Source organism: Vidua macroura, chromosome 16 (assembly GCF_024509145.1).
Source record: "Vidua macroura isolate BioBank_ID:100142 chromosome 16, ASM2450914v1, whole genome shotgun sequence".
Classification (NCBI taxonomy): domain Eukaryota; kingdom Metazoa; phylum Chordata; class Aves; order Passeriformes; family Viduidae; genus Vidua; species Vidua macroura.
The window spans coordinates 2,925,609-2,943,465 of record NC_071586.1 but is presented as its reverse complement, the minus strand read 5'-3'; the positions used below and the strand labels follow the sequence as shown (position 1 = coordinate 2,943,465).

The 17,857-nt window shown below is 47.4% G+C and overlaps 1 protein-coding gene across 4 annotated transcripts in view; it reads right to left on the bottom strand.

Annotated features, from left to right (window-relative positions):
- MGRN1 (mahogunin ring finger 1) overlaps positions 1–17,857 on the bottom strand; it is a 50,249-nt gene that overhangs the window by 10,590 nt on the left and 21,802 nt on the right. For all 4 annotated transcript variants that reach the window (XM_053991896.1, XM_053991893.1, XM_053991894.1 and 1 more), the window contains exons 5-9: positions 13,039–13,156; positions 9,993–10,059; positions 7,109–7,161; positions 4,781–4,828; positions 1,698–1,766 (exon numbers count right to left, since the gene is read on the bottom strand). In XM_053991896.1, the coding sequence (XP_053847871.1) occupies positions 1,698–1,766; positions 4,781–4,828; positions 7,109–7,161; positions 9,993–10,059; positions 13,039–13,156 (355 nt within the window). The remainder of the gene's footprint in view (positions 1–1,697; positions 1,767–4,780; positions 4,829–7,108; positions 7,162–9,992; positions 10,060–13,038; positions 13,157–17,857) is intronic.

The following is a 17,857-nucleotide window of genomic DNA, read 5'->3' as shown; positions in this document are numbered from 1 at the left end:
CCTTCCTCTCAGGGCACTGCACTGGGAATTCATGGCAGAGCTGTCCTTCCCCAGAGCTATCTTTTGTTCAGACTGGACCCGTTTTGGAGCAGGGATTCCTTTGACCGAGGCTGACCAGGAGCAAGCTCCTGCTTCCCATTCTGGTGGCTCCAGGGTCAACAGGGAAGTGAACTCTTTGTCATTCTGACCTTTCTTCCCCACAGACAGAGCAGCCCCAAAAGGAGCTGTGTGCTGCCTGTCATTCCAGCATCCCCTGTGCTGGCACAAGCCCTGATGCAGCTGCAGAACCAGCCCAGGGCACTCAGCTGCCCACAGCTACCCTGCTAAAAGGCTCATTAGTGTGCACCCATTCGACATGAACGTGCTTCACACCCATCTTTCTCAGAGCCCCACAAACTGGATCACAGCCACTGATCAAGCTGGGAGAGAAACTCCCTCTCCAACTACAAGACTGACACCAGAAAACTCCACAGTCTCCCCTCTGATGTCACAGAAGTTGTGCCAGAGCCCACCACGATGGGGTACCCTCCACCTTCACCTGGGGCCCATTTGGTCACCAGGGCTAACACGTGCCAGACCATGGGCAACCTCAGTGTAAATAGCATTTGTGCTGCTGCCACATCCTCAGCCAGCCTCTTTTTGAAGGGAGAGCAGGCTCTTTGCTGTCGCACTCACATGGTTTGCTGAATAAGGAAGAACAAAAATGGCCCCAAGCCACTTGTCTGATGGGCCAGGAACATGGGATTGCTGGATCACAAGAATCATCACAAGACCCTGGAAGGCCCAAAAAGAGGCCCTCAATCCTGTTAATTCCCTCCCTCAATCCTGTGCAAGAAAAATCTTGGAGAAGACTTTTCCCTCCTGCCTCTTCAGGTGCTACCTGTTTGCACAGGCAGATAGGGATCACAGGATGCTCTGGGCAGGGCACTGGAGAGGAAACCTTGCTTGTCTTGCTCCGTGGTTACTCCACTGTGTGCAAATAGTGGACTCCACGACCCGGAGCCGTGTGATCCCAAGGCCAGCACTGGGGACACTCCAGAGCCCAGGTGGCAGCAAAGGGCAGCTCTACAAAGGCTAAAGGGAGAATAAAGCAGTCACACAACCTGTGCAGGGCTGTGCAGCGGGCTGGGATCCAGCAGCAGCTCCTGCCTCAAGATGGGAAGTTTCTGGTTATGGCATTTGCATATACATCCCTTAGGGGTGCTGTGCTCCCTCCTGCTGGGGAATGCAAGAGGAATGTCTCTGGACACTGGCAAGCCCCAGAGAGCTCAGTTCTCTGAAACACTACAGGAACACGCAGAACCCCCAGCCAGAACATGAAGGAGCCACAAAAGCAAAGTAGAGACACCAGGCACGACTGCCTTGACTGCAGAGAGATAGCAACACTGGCTCTCTACAAGCCCTAAAAATCAGTGCTCTGACACACCCCTGGGGCATTGATGCCCTTCTCTCCTATCAATCCCAGCCACAGGGAGCCTCAATGCTGCCTAAAATTACCTCAGCACAACTCCACTGACTGTTTGTGCCTGACACCAGGGATGATCTGTCATCCCTGGCCTTCTCAGGTGCCTGCAGGAATCACACAGACTGGGCTCTGGGAAGCACCTCCACCCTGCCCTGATAATCCCCATTCTGCTCAAAAGCAGAAGGTGCAGACTGGAAACTCCCAGCTGAGGGAGCCTCCTGGGCACCTTTACCTTGGTCTCCTGGTTGTTTTTGTTCTCGATGCCGTAGATCTCCTGAAGCAGGTAGCTCACCCGGTCAACCTAGGGGAGAACACACAGCTGGAGTGACAGCTGCTCTGTCCTTACTGTTATGACCACCTTCCCTCCCTCCCTCCCTCCCTGTGTCAAATGTTCATGTTACACCCAGAGCTCCCCTATAGTGACATGAAAAAGGTAACAGAAACAAATATTGCAAAGGACAGCTGGGAGAATGAGCCTCTCCTTGCTCAAAAAGTAGAGCCCATCCTGCCTGGTCTGAGAGAGAGTAACACAAGTGGCTAGCTGGGCTATCAAGATAATCTAAAGAAGGACTCTGCTTGTCCCAGACATTGGGGATACACACCCACAGCTCAAATAACCCAGAGGCAATCAGCCTTCTACAGTCCTCTCCTCTGTGAGGTCCTGCTTAACTTTAACCAAGATGAACTCCCACCCATTTCTGCAATCTCAGAGGATGGGCTGTGCCAACAACTCCTTCCTGGCACACCACTGGCAGCACATCACCTCCCTGCTCATCCTCTGGGAGCATAAGGTTAAGCTACTGAGGACAGACAAACTGTGTCCCTTAGCATGAGAAGCACCCGAGGAATAACTCTGTGTTAGTGCAATGTCATTTATTGCCACCTCCAGGCCCTTGGTGGCATCTCTAAATTGGGGGTGTGGTGGCAGAAGGTGCTTGAGGCACAGGTGGAAGTTGCTCAGAGTCCCAGCCTGGGACAACTCCAAGCCATGACTTCTGCAAAGTGGCAGCTGTCTGTAAACCCCAGTGAGCAGCTGAACTTCAGCACTGGGGCTGATTCAATCAAGATTCAGTCCTGTTAAACATCTTCATTGATGATCTGGATGAGATCAGATGTACCCTCAGTAAGTTCACAGACAACACAAACTTTGGTGGGAGTGTTTATCTCCTGGATGGTAGGAAGGCACTGCAGAAGGATCTGTAACACCAGGGGAGGCTTAGGTTGGACACCAGGAGGAATTTCTTCACAGAAAGGGTTGGAAGGGGCTGCCCAGGAAGGTGGTGGAATCACCATCCTTGGACGTGTTCAAGAAACGACTGGGCTGGGTGGCATGGTGGTGATCAGTGACAGATTGGACTCGATGATTTTGCAGCTCTTTCCCAACCTAAATGATTCTGTGATTCTGTGATCTGGTGCTACACAGAGCTTCCCCAGAGCAGGGTGTGTTCCTCCACTGAAGCCCTCACGACAGGTAAAAGGGTGAGGGAGTTGCAAGGTACCAAACAGGCACATCTCCCAAAAAGTGGGAGGAAACACTTTCCTGCCATCTCCAGTAGCTGCCCAGCTCCCAGCATGCAGTGAAGCCAAGCCACCAGCACCTCATGCCAAAAAGAGCTGGTCAATCCCAGGGCCTCTGTAATTTCCATGTCAAACTGGCCTCTCTCCTCTTGTCACTGCTCAGAAGAGGAGTGGCTTTGCCATGGCGTTCCCGTGCTGCAGAAGATGACACATGGCGAGGTGGGGGCAGGAGCTGGCTGTACCCAGCCCATTTGCCAGTTCAGAAATGCTCTGAGCTGGGACACAGCAGTGATAACAAACTAATTCCAGAGTGTCCCTGTGTAACTCAGTGTGCAGCTCACAGACAATCTGTTCTAGGCCTGCATTTCATGGCAATGAGATCAGCTGTTGGACTGCTGAGCAAAACCCTCTGCAGCAGCTCACAACTCACCCAGGAAGTTTGGGAACAATTATGTGGGAGATGTTCTTTTGTAACTTGGCATTTCAAAGAGAGCCTTGTTCCAGCATCCTGACTCCTCAGAGGATCATGATGAGCGACTGTAAGCGCAGAAATTGTCAGCTCCAAGCACAGAAGAGGTCAGAAAGAAAGAGGCCCAAGTCTCTGCAGGATCTGGTGTTCCTTTTGACCTCTTCCCTCTAAAAATCCTGAGGAGCTTCTGTCCCAGTAGGGAAAGGCTGAGCAGTGCAACAAAGCCCTTCTGAGAAGAACTCTAGGTTTTCAGAGTGGGAGTAATTCAGAAGGAGCAGGTGGTTGTAGACAATTCCTCACCTTCCTGCTTCTTCAATCCATCTCACACCACATCATCCTTCCAAAGGCTTCTGCTGCTATTTACAGCCTCAGCAGATGCACATGGAGCCAATGGCCAAGTCCAGGTCATGGTTTTCTGCTGATACAACTGTTTGTATTCATCCATGCTGACTTTCTTCAGACAGCTTGGTGCTTACACTACAACTGATCTCAGCACAGAGCAGTTCAGCTCATGCACTGCTGCTTCCTGATCAATGCCCACAAAAGGTACTCAGAACTCTAGCAATGGCAGGGAGGGGAAGGCAAAAGAAAAGCAGGGACGGCAAAGCATGTACAGTGTTATACAGATGGTTTAATCCAGACATAGACTCTACACCTCTGCTCTGTTCTCCTAAGGGTGCAGATGCTATCTCAGTTTCAGTGGTGCTGTGTGTTTTTCCAAATGCCATCTTGAGCTATGATTGCTGATAGTGCTTGTAGCTCATTTCTGATCCAGGGACTGGAATGAACATCTTAGGAGCAAAGAGTGTCTTATTAAGGCACTTAATGACCTTCTTGGTAGCAAAAGGTACTTAATTCAAATCAGAAATCCCTAGCTATCAAGTAAGCAGATGAAGTGAAACTTATTTAAAGCTAAAACACAGCACACAGCTAAAGCTGAAAGGATCGACCACCAAAACTCATCTCTTTCTTGAAGACATTTCAAACTGATCCTTGCAGCAGAATCACTACCAGATTTCTTTTCAGAAGCTGAAATTCTTGGCAATCTTACCAGTTTTTTATGTATTTCTGGCTATGCAGGACTGGATGCAATCTCAATCTTGATAAGACACTACCCAGCTTCTGCACATCACACCACACCAGGATGGGGGACAAAATGGCAAAATGAAGGGTTCCAGCACCTTGCTGCCTTTGCTTACAATATCTGAGCTAAGGAGGTGAGATCTCAGGCTCTCAGGGAACGCCAAACCCTCCCTCTGGGTACAGCCAGGCAGCTGTGGGACACCAGTAAGTCTTTAACCAAGAGTAGAAAGGAAACAGGTACTTACGATCTGCTTCTGTTTTAGTGGTTTCACGGAAAAACTGCCATCAACGTGCTAGCAGGAAAAAAAAAAAGACATTAAAGCATTAAATAGCTGCAGCGTACAAATCAGAACGGGTTCATTTCAGAGCTGGCTGATAAGCTTAGCTTCAGATAAGCTTAGCTTATCTGCTAGCTAAGGGGAGAGTGGGGTGTGTATCAGCAGGACAGCTTGGAGGGCAGCAGTCCCTCCCAGTAGAGTTAGTGGAACAGGTATTGGAGAGCTACTGGTCTGCTCCAGTGCAGAGCCAGGTGGACTTGGCTCAAGTTAAACCTGGCTGAAGTGGGTCAGAGCCCACACAAAACTCCCCTGGCACATTGGATGCTTTCAGGTTGCAAGCAGTCCAACAGGGTGCAGACACTTCTTCAGCCAGTCCAGCAAGACCTGGTGGGGGATATTTGTTAACACCCTAAGTAACACCAAGAGACAGAGTCACTTGAGGCTAGAGCCCTGACAGAGCAAGGGGCTGCCATGAGGCTGAGAACATGGTTTGTCCACTGGATGGAGTCAGAAACAAGTCCCATGTGCTCCACATCCTCACAGCTGTGAGCCTTTCATTTGCTCAGTGGCAGCAGGCACAGCTGGAACAATTCTGTGCATGCCTGGTGCCAGAATTAGTGATGGGAGTAGAGTGCCAGTTCTACTTTCCCCATCATCCACAAGGGCCACTAAACTGAAAGAAACTAACTCCCCTGCCACAGCCTAGAGAGCAGCAAAGGAGACTCAGGGGATGCTCCAGCAGGTCCTGTGAACAGCTGCAGGTCAGCAGAAGGAGTCTCAGTAGAAAGGGACAACAACATCACACCACAGACAAAACAGTCCTGTTTTCAGGCAAACAAGTTTCTGCCTTTGGAGGAGCTGCAAGGTCAGACTACACAGGATCAAGGTTATTCTTCTGATCTTAAAGATACATACAAATAGCAAGTTACCAAGTCCTGCTGGTCTGTTTTTCCTCTGAACAAGCTCTGGGGATTAGCAGCGCTCATTTATCACGGACCTCCCCTGGATTTATGGACCTACACTTCAAAAGCTGCAATTACTTTAAGGATGGGGAATATATTTTAACCAAACAGGGATGTTGAGGAATTCAACATGTACTTTGCCTTGTGACTTTTTATTAAAAGGGAGATTTTAATCTTGTTTTAAGCATTCAGTGGAAGATGAGAGATAAGAAGTGGCTGAACTACGACTGAAGGATTCCAGTGTGTTGTTTTTTCACATCAGCCAGAGGAAACTACAATAACATCCCTGCCCTGGTCCTAGGGGTGCTGCAGCTGACTCCATCTCCTTTCTGACAGATGTCCAACTGCCAGGAGTAAAGCTACCTAAAAAGCCAGTGCTCAGAGCAGCCTTTCTAACAGGGAAAACTCACTTTCTTCACAGATCAAGTCCAACAAAAAAGCAACCTAGAACAACACTTAAAGCATCTTCCAGCCATATGCTTCCTTAGGACTGACTGTGCTTGCCATGCCCTCTGACTCAGCTTGTCACCATCCACATTATCCACCTCAGAGGAACAGAATTAGGACCTGGCAGGGACCAGGCACACTGAAATACACAAATCAGCCACCTGCCAGCTGGGAAGTGGGGAATTTCCAACAGCACAGCACTGATGCTGCTCCCCTCTACATTTCCAGCTCTGCTCCAGCAGCTCTTGCCTCACCTCAGCGTGTCACTGCAAGTGTCACCCACCCAGAAATGTGTCTGCAGTATTACCACAACCAGACACAACAGGGTAATGCTATGGTTATGCAGTTAAGGATATTGCAACTGTTTTCAGGGTCCAGTTACCAAGGGAAGAGAGTTTTTTTAAGGCTTGTGCACAGTTTGGCCTTACCATGTAGGCAGGGGTCAGTTATATCACCACTCAAAAGCAGTGGAACTCAGCCTTTACTTAAGATGCATCCCAATCTTTCCAACAGGGCTTGGTCCTGTTTGTAAACTCAGGCCTAACAATAGTGCAACAGGGTCTGGACGCAGCAGATCCAGTTCTGCAAAAATCATGAAGCCCTGGAAAACTGCATGGCAGCAGCCATGGCCAACACCTTCCACCCTCCATGGGAACACAGGAAACACCCCTGCTGGTCCCTGAGTGATCAGCTCAGGTACAAATGATAATTACAGGCTGCACAGGAGCTGCTGCAAATGATTCTTTGTATACAGCAGCACCCAGGAGCCCCAGGCACAGGCCAGGACTCCTCTGCGCCAAGTGTTATATAAATACAAACTAATGACCCCTGGAAATGTTTACATACACAAGAACAGGGACAGAAGGATAAAAATACCCTCATTTACCTTTTCAAATGCAGCCAGAAGAACATGGGCATGACCAGTGACCTCAACCACCACTGCAAAAAGAGAAAGGGTAGAACTGGTTAAACCTCTCAAGCAGCACCAGCATAAAAATATCCTGAGTTGAATTCTAGTCCACCTAAAATTTCTGAGCTTCCATCTGTTCTATTTTCACCTTCTCCTGCATTTAAAACTTTTCTTATCTTGTCATCAGGTTGGTTCAGAACAGAGCAAGAACAAAACCCTGCTGGGCTCTGTGGTGGGCCCTACACAACCATGCCTTCATCATCCTGGGTGCCCCAAACTATCCCACTTTGTTAGGAGAGGTTGGAAAGGGACAGTAAAACAAAGCACTCAGTGGGATTCTCCTGTCCCCTGAAATTCCTGGGCTTAATTACCTGAATTTATCACAGATCTATCCGGTTTAACAGCAATTGGCAGCACTTCCAGCCCTGTTACTTATCACTATATTTCAGTCTAGTCAGACATGCTTATAAAACATTTATTTCTCATACTGATTTCAGACACTGAAACATCTCTGTCCAGCTTTCACCAAAGACAAGCGTTTTCCCTCTTCCAAACTTGAGGGTTCCCTCTTAATCCCACAGCAATGGGAAGGGGCTGTCAGAGGTTTCAGTACTGCATTCCTGGCTACTTCAGCAAATAGAGAGAAGAGGAGACGAGGTACAATCCCAGACTCTCTCACTCTGACTCTGAGGTTCTGTTCAGCTCCAGCTGGTTGGATCCTTTTCCTGAATCCTGTTCAGACTCATCATATGGAAATGGGAGACAGAGTTTGTGAAGGAGTCACAGAGGGAAGGAAGACATGGAAGCACTCATGCTGCTTGGAGTGCCGAGGGCTGTGCTCAGCACAGGCAGGAGAGCTCTGCCTGGAAGGTGCAGCTCAAGGAAGCAACTCCTGCTCTGTCTAAAAGGGAAAAGGGCTCCACAGCTTCCTCTGAGCTCCCAGAACAGCAGAGACAACAGAGGAACAATTCCCTGGACTATGGCACACAGACCACGTTTGGAAACAGCCATATGCGAGAGAGGGGAGATTTGCCTGCAGATTTGCTGGGTAACTGAGGTTGGTCATGGCAATTTGGGTGGAATCAGGAACACAACAAAATGCAGAAAAGGGGGTTAAAACTGGGAATTCATCTGCTTGCTCTTCTCACTGCCAGCCAAGAGCAAGGCTGCTCTATCTCTCAGAGTAAACAAAATTCAGGTCCCTTCTCTCAGTCTGAACGGCCAAGGAAGAGGTAACAATTCAGAGTGGTGTGACCTGCTCTGTGCAGCACCTTTCCTTCCTGTTCTCTGCCTCTCCCTGGGAACAATCCCACTGGCAGCAACGGGGCAGGGCTAACACTGCAAGCCATGGCAGAGTTCAGCCCAAACCAGCATCTCCCTGACTGCTATTTTAATTTACCATTCAACCTTATTTAACAGCTGCAATTTTCCAGGTGCTCCAAACACACCACGCCAGCTCCTTCCAGTCCCATCAGTTAAAAAAAGAACTAAAATACACAATTTCCTCAAATCTCACTCAAATGTCACACATTTTTGCGCTGATATTCTTTCCAGGAGAGGATTTAAAAGCAGTTGGTTTTCTAGGTTATTAAAATAGATGGGTGTACATTATTGGCTAAGAATGGGCATGGTATGTGCATAAATGTATGCTTCCCATACTGCCTCCTGTTCTATTTTTGATCCTTCTAGACATGCCCAACATTATAAACACCTTGCCTAAAGTTCCATAAACAGAGGAAGCTGTTTTATATTTATGGTCAAGAAATACACATATATGCCGATTTTACTAACAGTGCCTGAAACCACTAAAAATAGATACAGTTTAGAAGTAATTTCCTTTATGTTGCACTGTGCTTTGTTAGTCACACTTTAAATTGGCTTATTCAGTTCTATTTCTGTCTGCTTGGAAGACTGTAAAACAATGTACAACAGTGTAGTGAGTTTTTGGGCTTTTTCACATTTACAACGTAAGAAACTGGGCAAGTGACTGATCTGAACAATGTGATCAACAATGGATTTTTTTCTTTTCTAATGATCTTAAATTTTGTACAAATTGTTACAGAAGTGAAATGCTGGTCCTGCTGACCATGAAAGCCCACAGTTTCAAAGAAAATGTGACTTCCTTGTGCCCTGCTCATTGCTGACACTCCAGATGAGCCCAAAAGCACAAATCTAAGGGAAATACCATGTATGGTGTGTAATAATCTAAAAGTAATAATCTAAATATTCACTGGACTACCCTCTCCTAAACATAATTACAAATTATGATAAGTTAATAATTATTTTTTAATTTTAATCAACATTTATTTCTCCTGAAAGGTTATGCTCTTTTATTATACCCATTCAACATCCTCAGAAAAAGCATAATTCCAAACTGCTGAATGAAGCTGCATTTGGCTGAAGAGTGACCTGAGTATTTTAAAGCCATTTCCTTTTCTCTGCCCATTTCCAGATTTTTAGGAAGACAATTGACCCCTCCAAGAGGGAGAAAAGATCAGCTCCACCCTCCTTACCTATAAACTGCAAAAGCAAAACCCAACAAGCAAGGATGTCATTTGCTCTAATTTGTGTGCCTGGCACTGGTGGCAGAGCCAGGAGCTCTCCTAAACACTATTCCAACACTAAATATCTGGCCATTTTTCCTGTAAAAAATGAAGGCTATTTTTTAAAGTATTTTTTTTAATGTGGTTAGCTTGGCCCTTTTAATAAAGGGAAGTTACGGTGAACTCCTGAAATATTTTTATCCTGGAAAAGCTCTCCAAGGAGGCCAGTCCTGAAAGGGGTCACATAAGCTCAGAAAGAGCCAGGAGAAGAACCTGGCTCTCTCATGTTCTCATGGGAGCAGAACATCAATTCTTACCATCCCCTTCATCCACCACTGCTCGGATGACCACAGGGAACACGCCACGGTCCAAGTCAAAGTTCAGCTGAGGGAAAGAAATGAGCTGAGGTTACACAATCCACACCAGACCTGCCTGAAGACAACACTGGAGATCATGTTAGCTCAGTGAAGGGCCCTTCTGACAGACCCCCAGCTCCTGGTCTCAAAAGGACACGACAGAGCAGGAGGATTTAAAATTCCAGGCACCAGCTTTAAAAAGGGAGTCAACTCCAACACAGACACATTGATGTGGCACTAAACATCAGCAAAGCAAGGAAAGGATCTTGGTTGGAATTCCAAATGGTATTTAATTCTCATTAATGCATGGATCCTAAAAGTCTTCTGAGTGATTTGTAGTAGGACAAGTTTCTCAAAATATATCCAGTGCCACAATTTTGCCTCCATACAAGAGGATATATTTGCCTCAGCACAGCAGCACATTGTGCTCCCAACACCGCAAAGAGACCGTGGCTCTGGTATGAAGTTCCTGAAGACACAAGAGGAAAATCTGCAAAACTTCAAGCTCACACAACACTTTAAGGAAACACGGGATTGACTTTCATCTCTTGGCATGTTATGAAATGCAGGTCCTTGAGCTTCTAATTGGTGAGAGTGAAAATTTGAGTGCAAGGGAAACAGTCTCAGTTTCTCCCTTTGCCCTACACTTCATTAAAGCACATCAAAAGCTCTGTATCATCTTAGAAATACCAGGAAAAGGCAACCTTACAAACACTGTCCTAAACCAGGAAAGGAAGTGGCTCAGAGACTGGATTTCTGTTGGTTTTGTTAATTACCAACTTGGATGGTTTTGTCTCATCTCTTGCCAAGACTGAAAAAAAGATGTCATTTCACCCTGATGCTCCAGGTAATCTGTTTTCAGTTTCTCCATGAAAACTGAGACCAAATTCCAGGTGCTGCAGCACCGTTCAGATAAACCATTTGAAGGGAAAGTCACATCACAGAACCGAGGTTGCTTGACCATATAAATTCCCGTGTTCTTGAACAAAAGGCCTCTTTAAGGAACCATTTCACATTCATTTTTAGGGCCCTGAACACAACTCACTCGACACAAGCCATACTCTGTAATTTCCAAGCAAATCAGTAAATGAAAAAGATAAAATAAACTTTTATAAAATTTTTCACGGAACAACCCAACATAACATCAGTCTCCCTTCTTCCCCAGCCAAGATCTACGTCATATCCAAGTATAACAGTAAGCAAAAATATGAAATAAATCTGGGGGTTTTGAACAACACCAATAACAAACCTGGAAAGAAATCTGAAATGTTAATTGCACACAGCTAAGACACTGCCAGCTGTCTCAGACAGAAGTGCTGCATTTTGGTGGCCAGTTTTAGAAGATTTAGGACAAGGACCAATATGTAACACAGAGCTGCCATGGGAGGGGAAACTCTTTGGAATCACAGTGCTTGTTCCAGATTTTTTCCAGCTCCCAGTAACACCAATGAAAAAAGAAGAAACAGAGGATGCAGCAGAACAAGCAAAGAGAACTGGAAAATCACTTTTCCTTTAAGCTGTCAAAGGGATATGACTTTAGTACTTGAGTTAAAACCTTGCTGACAGGAACAAAAGTAAAAATTAAGCTTCTCAATTCTTTAAGAAGAAAGGGAACTGAGCTCTCTCAGACAACAGAAGGGATTGAAAAGCAGCTCTTCCAGGCTTTTGTAGGCTGAACTTGTGAAATCATCTATTGGCAGAGAAGCCAAGACATCAGGAGACCAGACTCTGCAGGCTCTTGGTAACCACCACGGCATTTGTCAAGGCACAGGACTGATTATAGTTCTAACTGTAACTTCAGGACAATAGCTATTCAATCTTTCAAATACATGAAAGATTACTTTTGTTTTCCCCTTTTTTCCTTCTTCTTTTTTTTTTTTTTTTTTTTTTTTTTAATAGGTAGAGTTATCTACCAAGGTTCACGTACACAGTACACTTGCACAGGCTTGGGTCAGGAAATGAACACCATTATCAGTGTGCACTACCCGGGAGAGGGGTCCACAGGAACAAATATATTAGCAGTAGCTACAGAACAACTACTCTACCTTTGAAATCTCTTACCACAATTCTGCACAGAGCAGGGGAAAGACCAAGGCTTTCCTTCCCTATGCCATGTGCAGGGAAAGCCCTTGGGTGAAAGTTTTAAGGCTCAGAAACAAGACGCTTACACTGCCCATGCTGGAATTTTGCAGATACCAAAGATACCAAAATTAACAGGACTCCACAAATCTTGGTATGCAGAAAAGCCACAAATGTTAATTAAAACCAAATCCTGGTCTGTTTGCAGTTATGGGTTAAATTAAGAAAAGGAAAACATTCCCTTATTCAGCACTGATGCACCAGTGTAAATCTGCCCCAGAAGGAGAATATCCCCTCACAACACTGTACTGCTACAGATAACAGTGCAGGATGTGGTCCTTTAACAGAACAGGACTCTTCCAGAGCAGTGATCTCCAAACTATTCTGACTATTCATCCCATCATTAACGTGTTTTGAGCACATATTCCCCATATATGTGTGCTTATCATCTGTGGGTTATATACACATAGTTCTGAAGTCCTCGCCACACCCCAATGGATTGCATTGCATGCACCTCACTTTGGAGACCACTGTTCTAGAGGACCACCCAAAAAAACCCAAAATCTGACAACTAAAACCCACAAGAACTGAGATCATGACAGACATTTGCTCCCACAAGCTCTTTGGCTGGCAGGGAGAGGAAGGCCAAGGAAAGCAGGTTTTCCAGGACAAGCTCCAGTGGCAATCTCTGCAGCCTCCCTCCTAAATCAGCTGATCACTGATAGCAAAAGTCACTTCTCTGGATGTCCTCCCAGTTGGCCTGATCTGCCAAGTTCCCATACTGCTCCTCCCAGGGCAGTACCCACAAAACACACTGGAGGAGCTGGGAGGAAGTGTCTTCCAGCCATAACTGCATGGCACTAAATAGAGGCCACTGCTTTGGGGACAACAGGGTGCGGAAGGAAGGGGACACTGAGAAGACACTTACCTCATCGTCCTTCCACTCTGAGAAATCAATCTTGAAGGAAGGCAGGGAGAATTGCTGGCTTACCCCTCTCTTGTAATGAACTGTCTCGGACTGCAGAGAGGGATTCTTTGTGCTGTATCTGAAGGAAGGGGAAAAAGAAAATTCGCTGTAACAAACGACTGCTCCCTGCCTGGCTCTCACTCCCGCCAGTCGGCCTTTCAGGAGTCACAAGTGGCAGCTCTAAGGGCAGAGCTGGCAGGGGCTGGCAGCCATTCAGTGGGGACACAAAGAGGGAAGGGAAAGGTCAAAGCAAGAAGGTGAGCACAGGAGAAAGCAGCGCAGACAGGCAAGGTCTGATCGTGTCCATACTGGCCTGCCTGGGTGTTGGAGTACAGGGGGGTGCAGCAGCTTGGCAAAGGCCTGCTCCCTTAAGTCCATGGCCTAGGCAATGCTGGCTTTAAGCCCAGCACAGTCCTGATTTCTGCAGGAAACCCAGGAAGAACAAGCTATGACCTAACACTGGGAACAGACAACCCAGCTCGGTGCTGAAAGCTCTCCTGTGCCTCTGTGGGACAGCTCCACAGTGGGAAATGCTGCTTGGCTTCCACCATCCTGCGAAGCCATTCCAATCCACTCCTCAGTCCCTCCTGTGCTTTCCCAGGGGTGTTGCAGGGCTACCAACACCACCTGAGAGACACCAACCACCCTCAACCCCAGCCACCCAGAGAAGAGTCACAATTCTTCCACTGTCTCAAAGCTTGTCACTGAAACACAAGCACTGCCAGGCTGGGATAAACATCTGGAATGGGACCACAGCTGCTATCCACCATCTTCTGCACCCTGAGCCCACCTGGTGCTGTCCTCCCTGCCCACTCCCCCTTTCTGGAGGGTGATGTCTTGAGCTGGATGTGCACAGCCTCTCCCAGTTCTGGCACAGGAGAGGAGGCAGTGAACCCCAAAGCAGGGTGGGAACAGCTGAAGCTGCCTTTACCACCAATTTCTTGTCAAATTACCAACTGTGTGCTCAGAGCACACTGACAAACTGGAGAGAAGGTGAGAAATCCCCTGCCCCAGAGACACTGCAGCAACATCCTCCCTCAGCACGGTGACAAGACAGGCTCCAGCTCTACAAGATAATCCTCTGCCTTTCTCTGGAAAGCTACAACAGTTCTGGCACCTCCTGAGGATCCAGAAGGTCAAGTGTCATAAGATCCACGTTAAATGCTGGAAGGTCGTGACAAAAAGCAGGTCCATCACATGCACTCTGCTCTTCCTGCCAAGGCAGGTGCATTAAGTTATTTATGACAATACCCTCAGAGCCCATTCTGTACTGTGCTGAAATTGTGCTGCTTTACTAGAAGGTCTCACTCCATCCTTTGCATTTCAAGCATGGTGTGGGGGAGATCAGAGTGACAGGTCTTTTATATGTGAATTACAGAGTGAGCAATTGAGTGAAGTTTTATTTACTGAGTTGTCAAGCACAATGAATAGAGCAAGCCTGTATCTAGCTCCTTTTGTGGTACTCTCAAAGTCTCCCAGCTCTGCAGAGAGGCACAATTCTCCCTCCACAGCTGGGAAAGCAGGAGATGGAAGAGTGACTTATCTAAGGTGACAGCAAGTCAGGAACTTACTGGGAATAAAGTGCAGAGGAGAGAGTGGAGGTGGGAAAGGGGTGTAAACATGATGCTGCTGAGTGCCAGAAATGCTGGAGGATCTGCATTTACAGCATCAGAAACCCAAACTAGGCTGCAACAGAAAAACAAATAACACTCTTCCAAGGAGAACAGGGCAGAATAATACTCACATTGACTTGCTGCTCTCACCGTCCCTGGGAAAAGAAATAAACCAGGCACATAGATTTTCTGAGCTGAAGAGTAGGACAAAATTATTAAGGAGGCTTCCCCAAGTGAGCTTTATGCCTCAGACTGTGTGACTGCCTGGCCCTCATTGCAAAACACATCAGACTTGGATCTGAACAGCCAGGTAACTCTGAACACCTCCAGCCAGCAGCCAGTGGGCTGGTGAATTCCCTGCAAGTCTGATGGCCCTTGAGTGACAGAAATGGATCATCCTTCCAATGGGATGCAAAGGTTCTCTGCACAAGACAATACCCCCTGTGCTACACAGGAGGGAAACTTGATAAGCCATTTCAAAGCAGATATCCTGCTTATCAGGGTCTAAGGGGCCTCCACCCATCCCCTGCCCCTCTGGTTGGCATCTGCTGTATTCACAGTCATCTATTCCCTGCCTGTGCTGCTGGGGGCTCACAGCAAACAACAGCAGGGCAGCTCTGTAGAGCTGTGCAGATGTGTTACAGAAAAAGAGAGCATGTATCAAAGAATAAAGCACAGCAGAGAAGCAACACGCTGCCTCTCTCTGCACAAAGTATGAAAGCTGAACTTGTGCTGCTGTTGCTCAGACTGCACTGGGCCAGGCCTCCATCCAGAGGAGGACAAAACCACCTTGTGACCACTGGCAGCTTAGGACATCGGAGAAGTGAGGGGAGTCTGTCCTATAAGGTCAGGACCAAGCAGAAATCCTTGGTGACATTATTTTAAACCTATTTGTTTGCTCAGGTACCCCTGGCAGCACGAGAATCACAAGCAACCCAAGGTACCCCACTGCTGGCTGCAGCAGCAGCCCCCAGCTCTGACCTCAGGGTTCATGCAGCCCATCTCCTCCTGTGAGCTCTGTGACACACCTTTACTCACAAAAAGCAAACTACACTCTGCACTGACTCCTCCTTCCCTCCTGTCAAACCCTCTAAAGCCAGCTGTGTATCAGAGAACCAGCAGATGAGAGGCCCTGTGACTATATCCCAGTGATTTCTGAGAGAACTGGTACAAACTAAAATTATTCCCCAGTCTCACTCTTCCTCTGTCATCTGAAAAGCACTCACTGCCTACACAGAGAAACTCAGTCTGTGGCACCTGCAGACCCTAAGCAGCTCCCTAGTCAAAAGTGCCATGCTAGAGTTTGGCTAAGCAGAATTAAACTTCTGTTACTACACGCTCACTGGGGTGTTTCCCCCTTCCCTCATCCCTGGTCTGTGCCTGGGGAAGTTCTCAGCTCCTGCAGATTCTTCACTGCTGTGCTCTCACTCAGCTGTGCCTGGCACTGGGGGCTGTCTCGGGCAGACAAAGGGCAGCTCCTGTTCCCACAAACACACTGGGACCCCCGATGGAGAAGTGCCACACGAGGATCCTTGCCAGGCTGCCTGACTTAGACACAGAACACTGTCCACACCCCATTCCTCAGGAAAAGCAGGATGCATGGAGCAGTGTTGCCCCTAAGTAACACTTTTGACTAGAAATGGCTGAGAGAATCTGTGCTTTGAAGAGCCTGTAGACAAAACAAGAGTCCTCCTTCTTTAGTAGCAGCTAAATGTGTTTCATGGCAATCTGTAATGAACCAAGGACAAGGAGAGCTTCAGAGAGTACTCAGAGGAAACAATTCTGCCACTGCCACAGGCTGTGTCTGCCTGGCAGGCTCTGTGTCCTCTTCTGTGTCCTCTTACAGGTGATGAGGAAGGATTCAGTCAAGTTCTGCTGGTGTTTGGTGTTCAAAAGGGACAGGAGGTGATGTGGAACAAGTATCCTCTCCTCCTCTCTCTCCCATCTGCTCATTCCCCTTTCATTCTGAGGCAGGATCCCACAGGTCAGCTTTTGGGGAAGAGGGAAGTAGAACAAATGTTTCAACTCTCAGTGACTTTTACTGATAATAGAAACACTACCAAACTACAGGAAGGCCATAGCCCTGGGTCTAAGTCAGAATTAGACAAGATCCACCCCACAGAGGCTCCCAGAAGGAGCTTGGAGGTTAAGCAGATGCTACGGCATTGCACTTGAAATCTCTGAGACTCTTCTCCTCCCCTCCTGCTTCCTTCAGGACCGAGTTTCCACTCCAAGGCAGGCAAAGACAAGCCCCTCTCCATGCAGCTGACACCCCAGTGCCCACATTCCCCTTCAGCCCCTGCAGAGCTCTGTCTCCAGCTGCTGGGAGCACCACGCTCCCGGCTCCAGCCAGGCTTCAAAGCTCACACAACAGCCACACAGAGAGGCACAAAGGCCACAACTCTTAAGACAGACAGAGGGTTTGTCTGCTCGCTGCAATCTACAGAATTTGGCTCTCCAGCCTGTGAACTCTGCACACTCCAGTGTTCCCTTGGGGACTGGTGTCTGCCTGGATCAAAGCCATAAAGGCTTGTTCCTAGCAAAACCCAGCACTCGCCTCTGATTTCTTCACACAGAAGAAACCTCTGCACAAAGAATTCATATTAATCACCACAGCCAAAAGCAGCAAGAGCACCTTTCAAAGGCCCTGAACAGACAGAGGCTATTAAATAACCAAAGGAATATCTTTGTGCCTCTGTCTCCTACGCAAGCTTGAATGAAAACAGCCGTGTACTGAGCCACCCATTGGATTTCATTTTGGGACCCAACTCTTCCAACTTCCACACGCAGGCAGAGCAGGGAATCATTGCAGTGTCATGTTCCCCATCAGCTCAGAAGACTGTGGGAGGAGGTTTGGGATCAGTGCAGGGGGCATTGCAAAACAAACAAGGAAATGGGGTTTATTTTTTTAATAAATCCATTTGCACATCAGCAACACAAACAGCACAGCCCGGAAAGGGCAAGGATTGCAGAGCTAGACTGACCTATTTTCATTCTGTTTTCTCTTTATATTGAGAAAATAGAACTTGGCAACAGCACTGGGATATGAGAGAGAATCTTTTCTGTCCAAAAAGGAAGATCTTTTTCATAAGAATGGGCTGCAAGACTCAAAGCTCTCACGTCATATTTATTATGAGTTCCTGATCTGCCTGGATTGCTCATGCCTT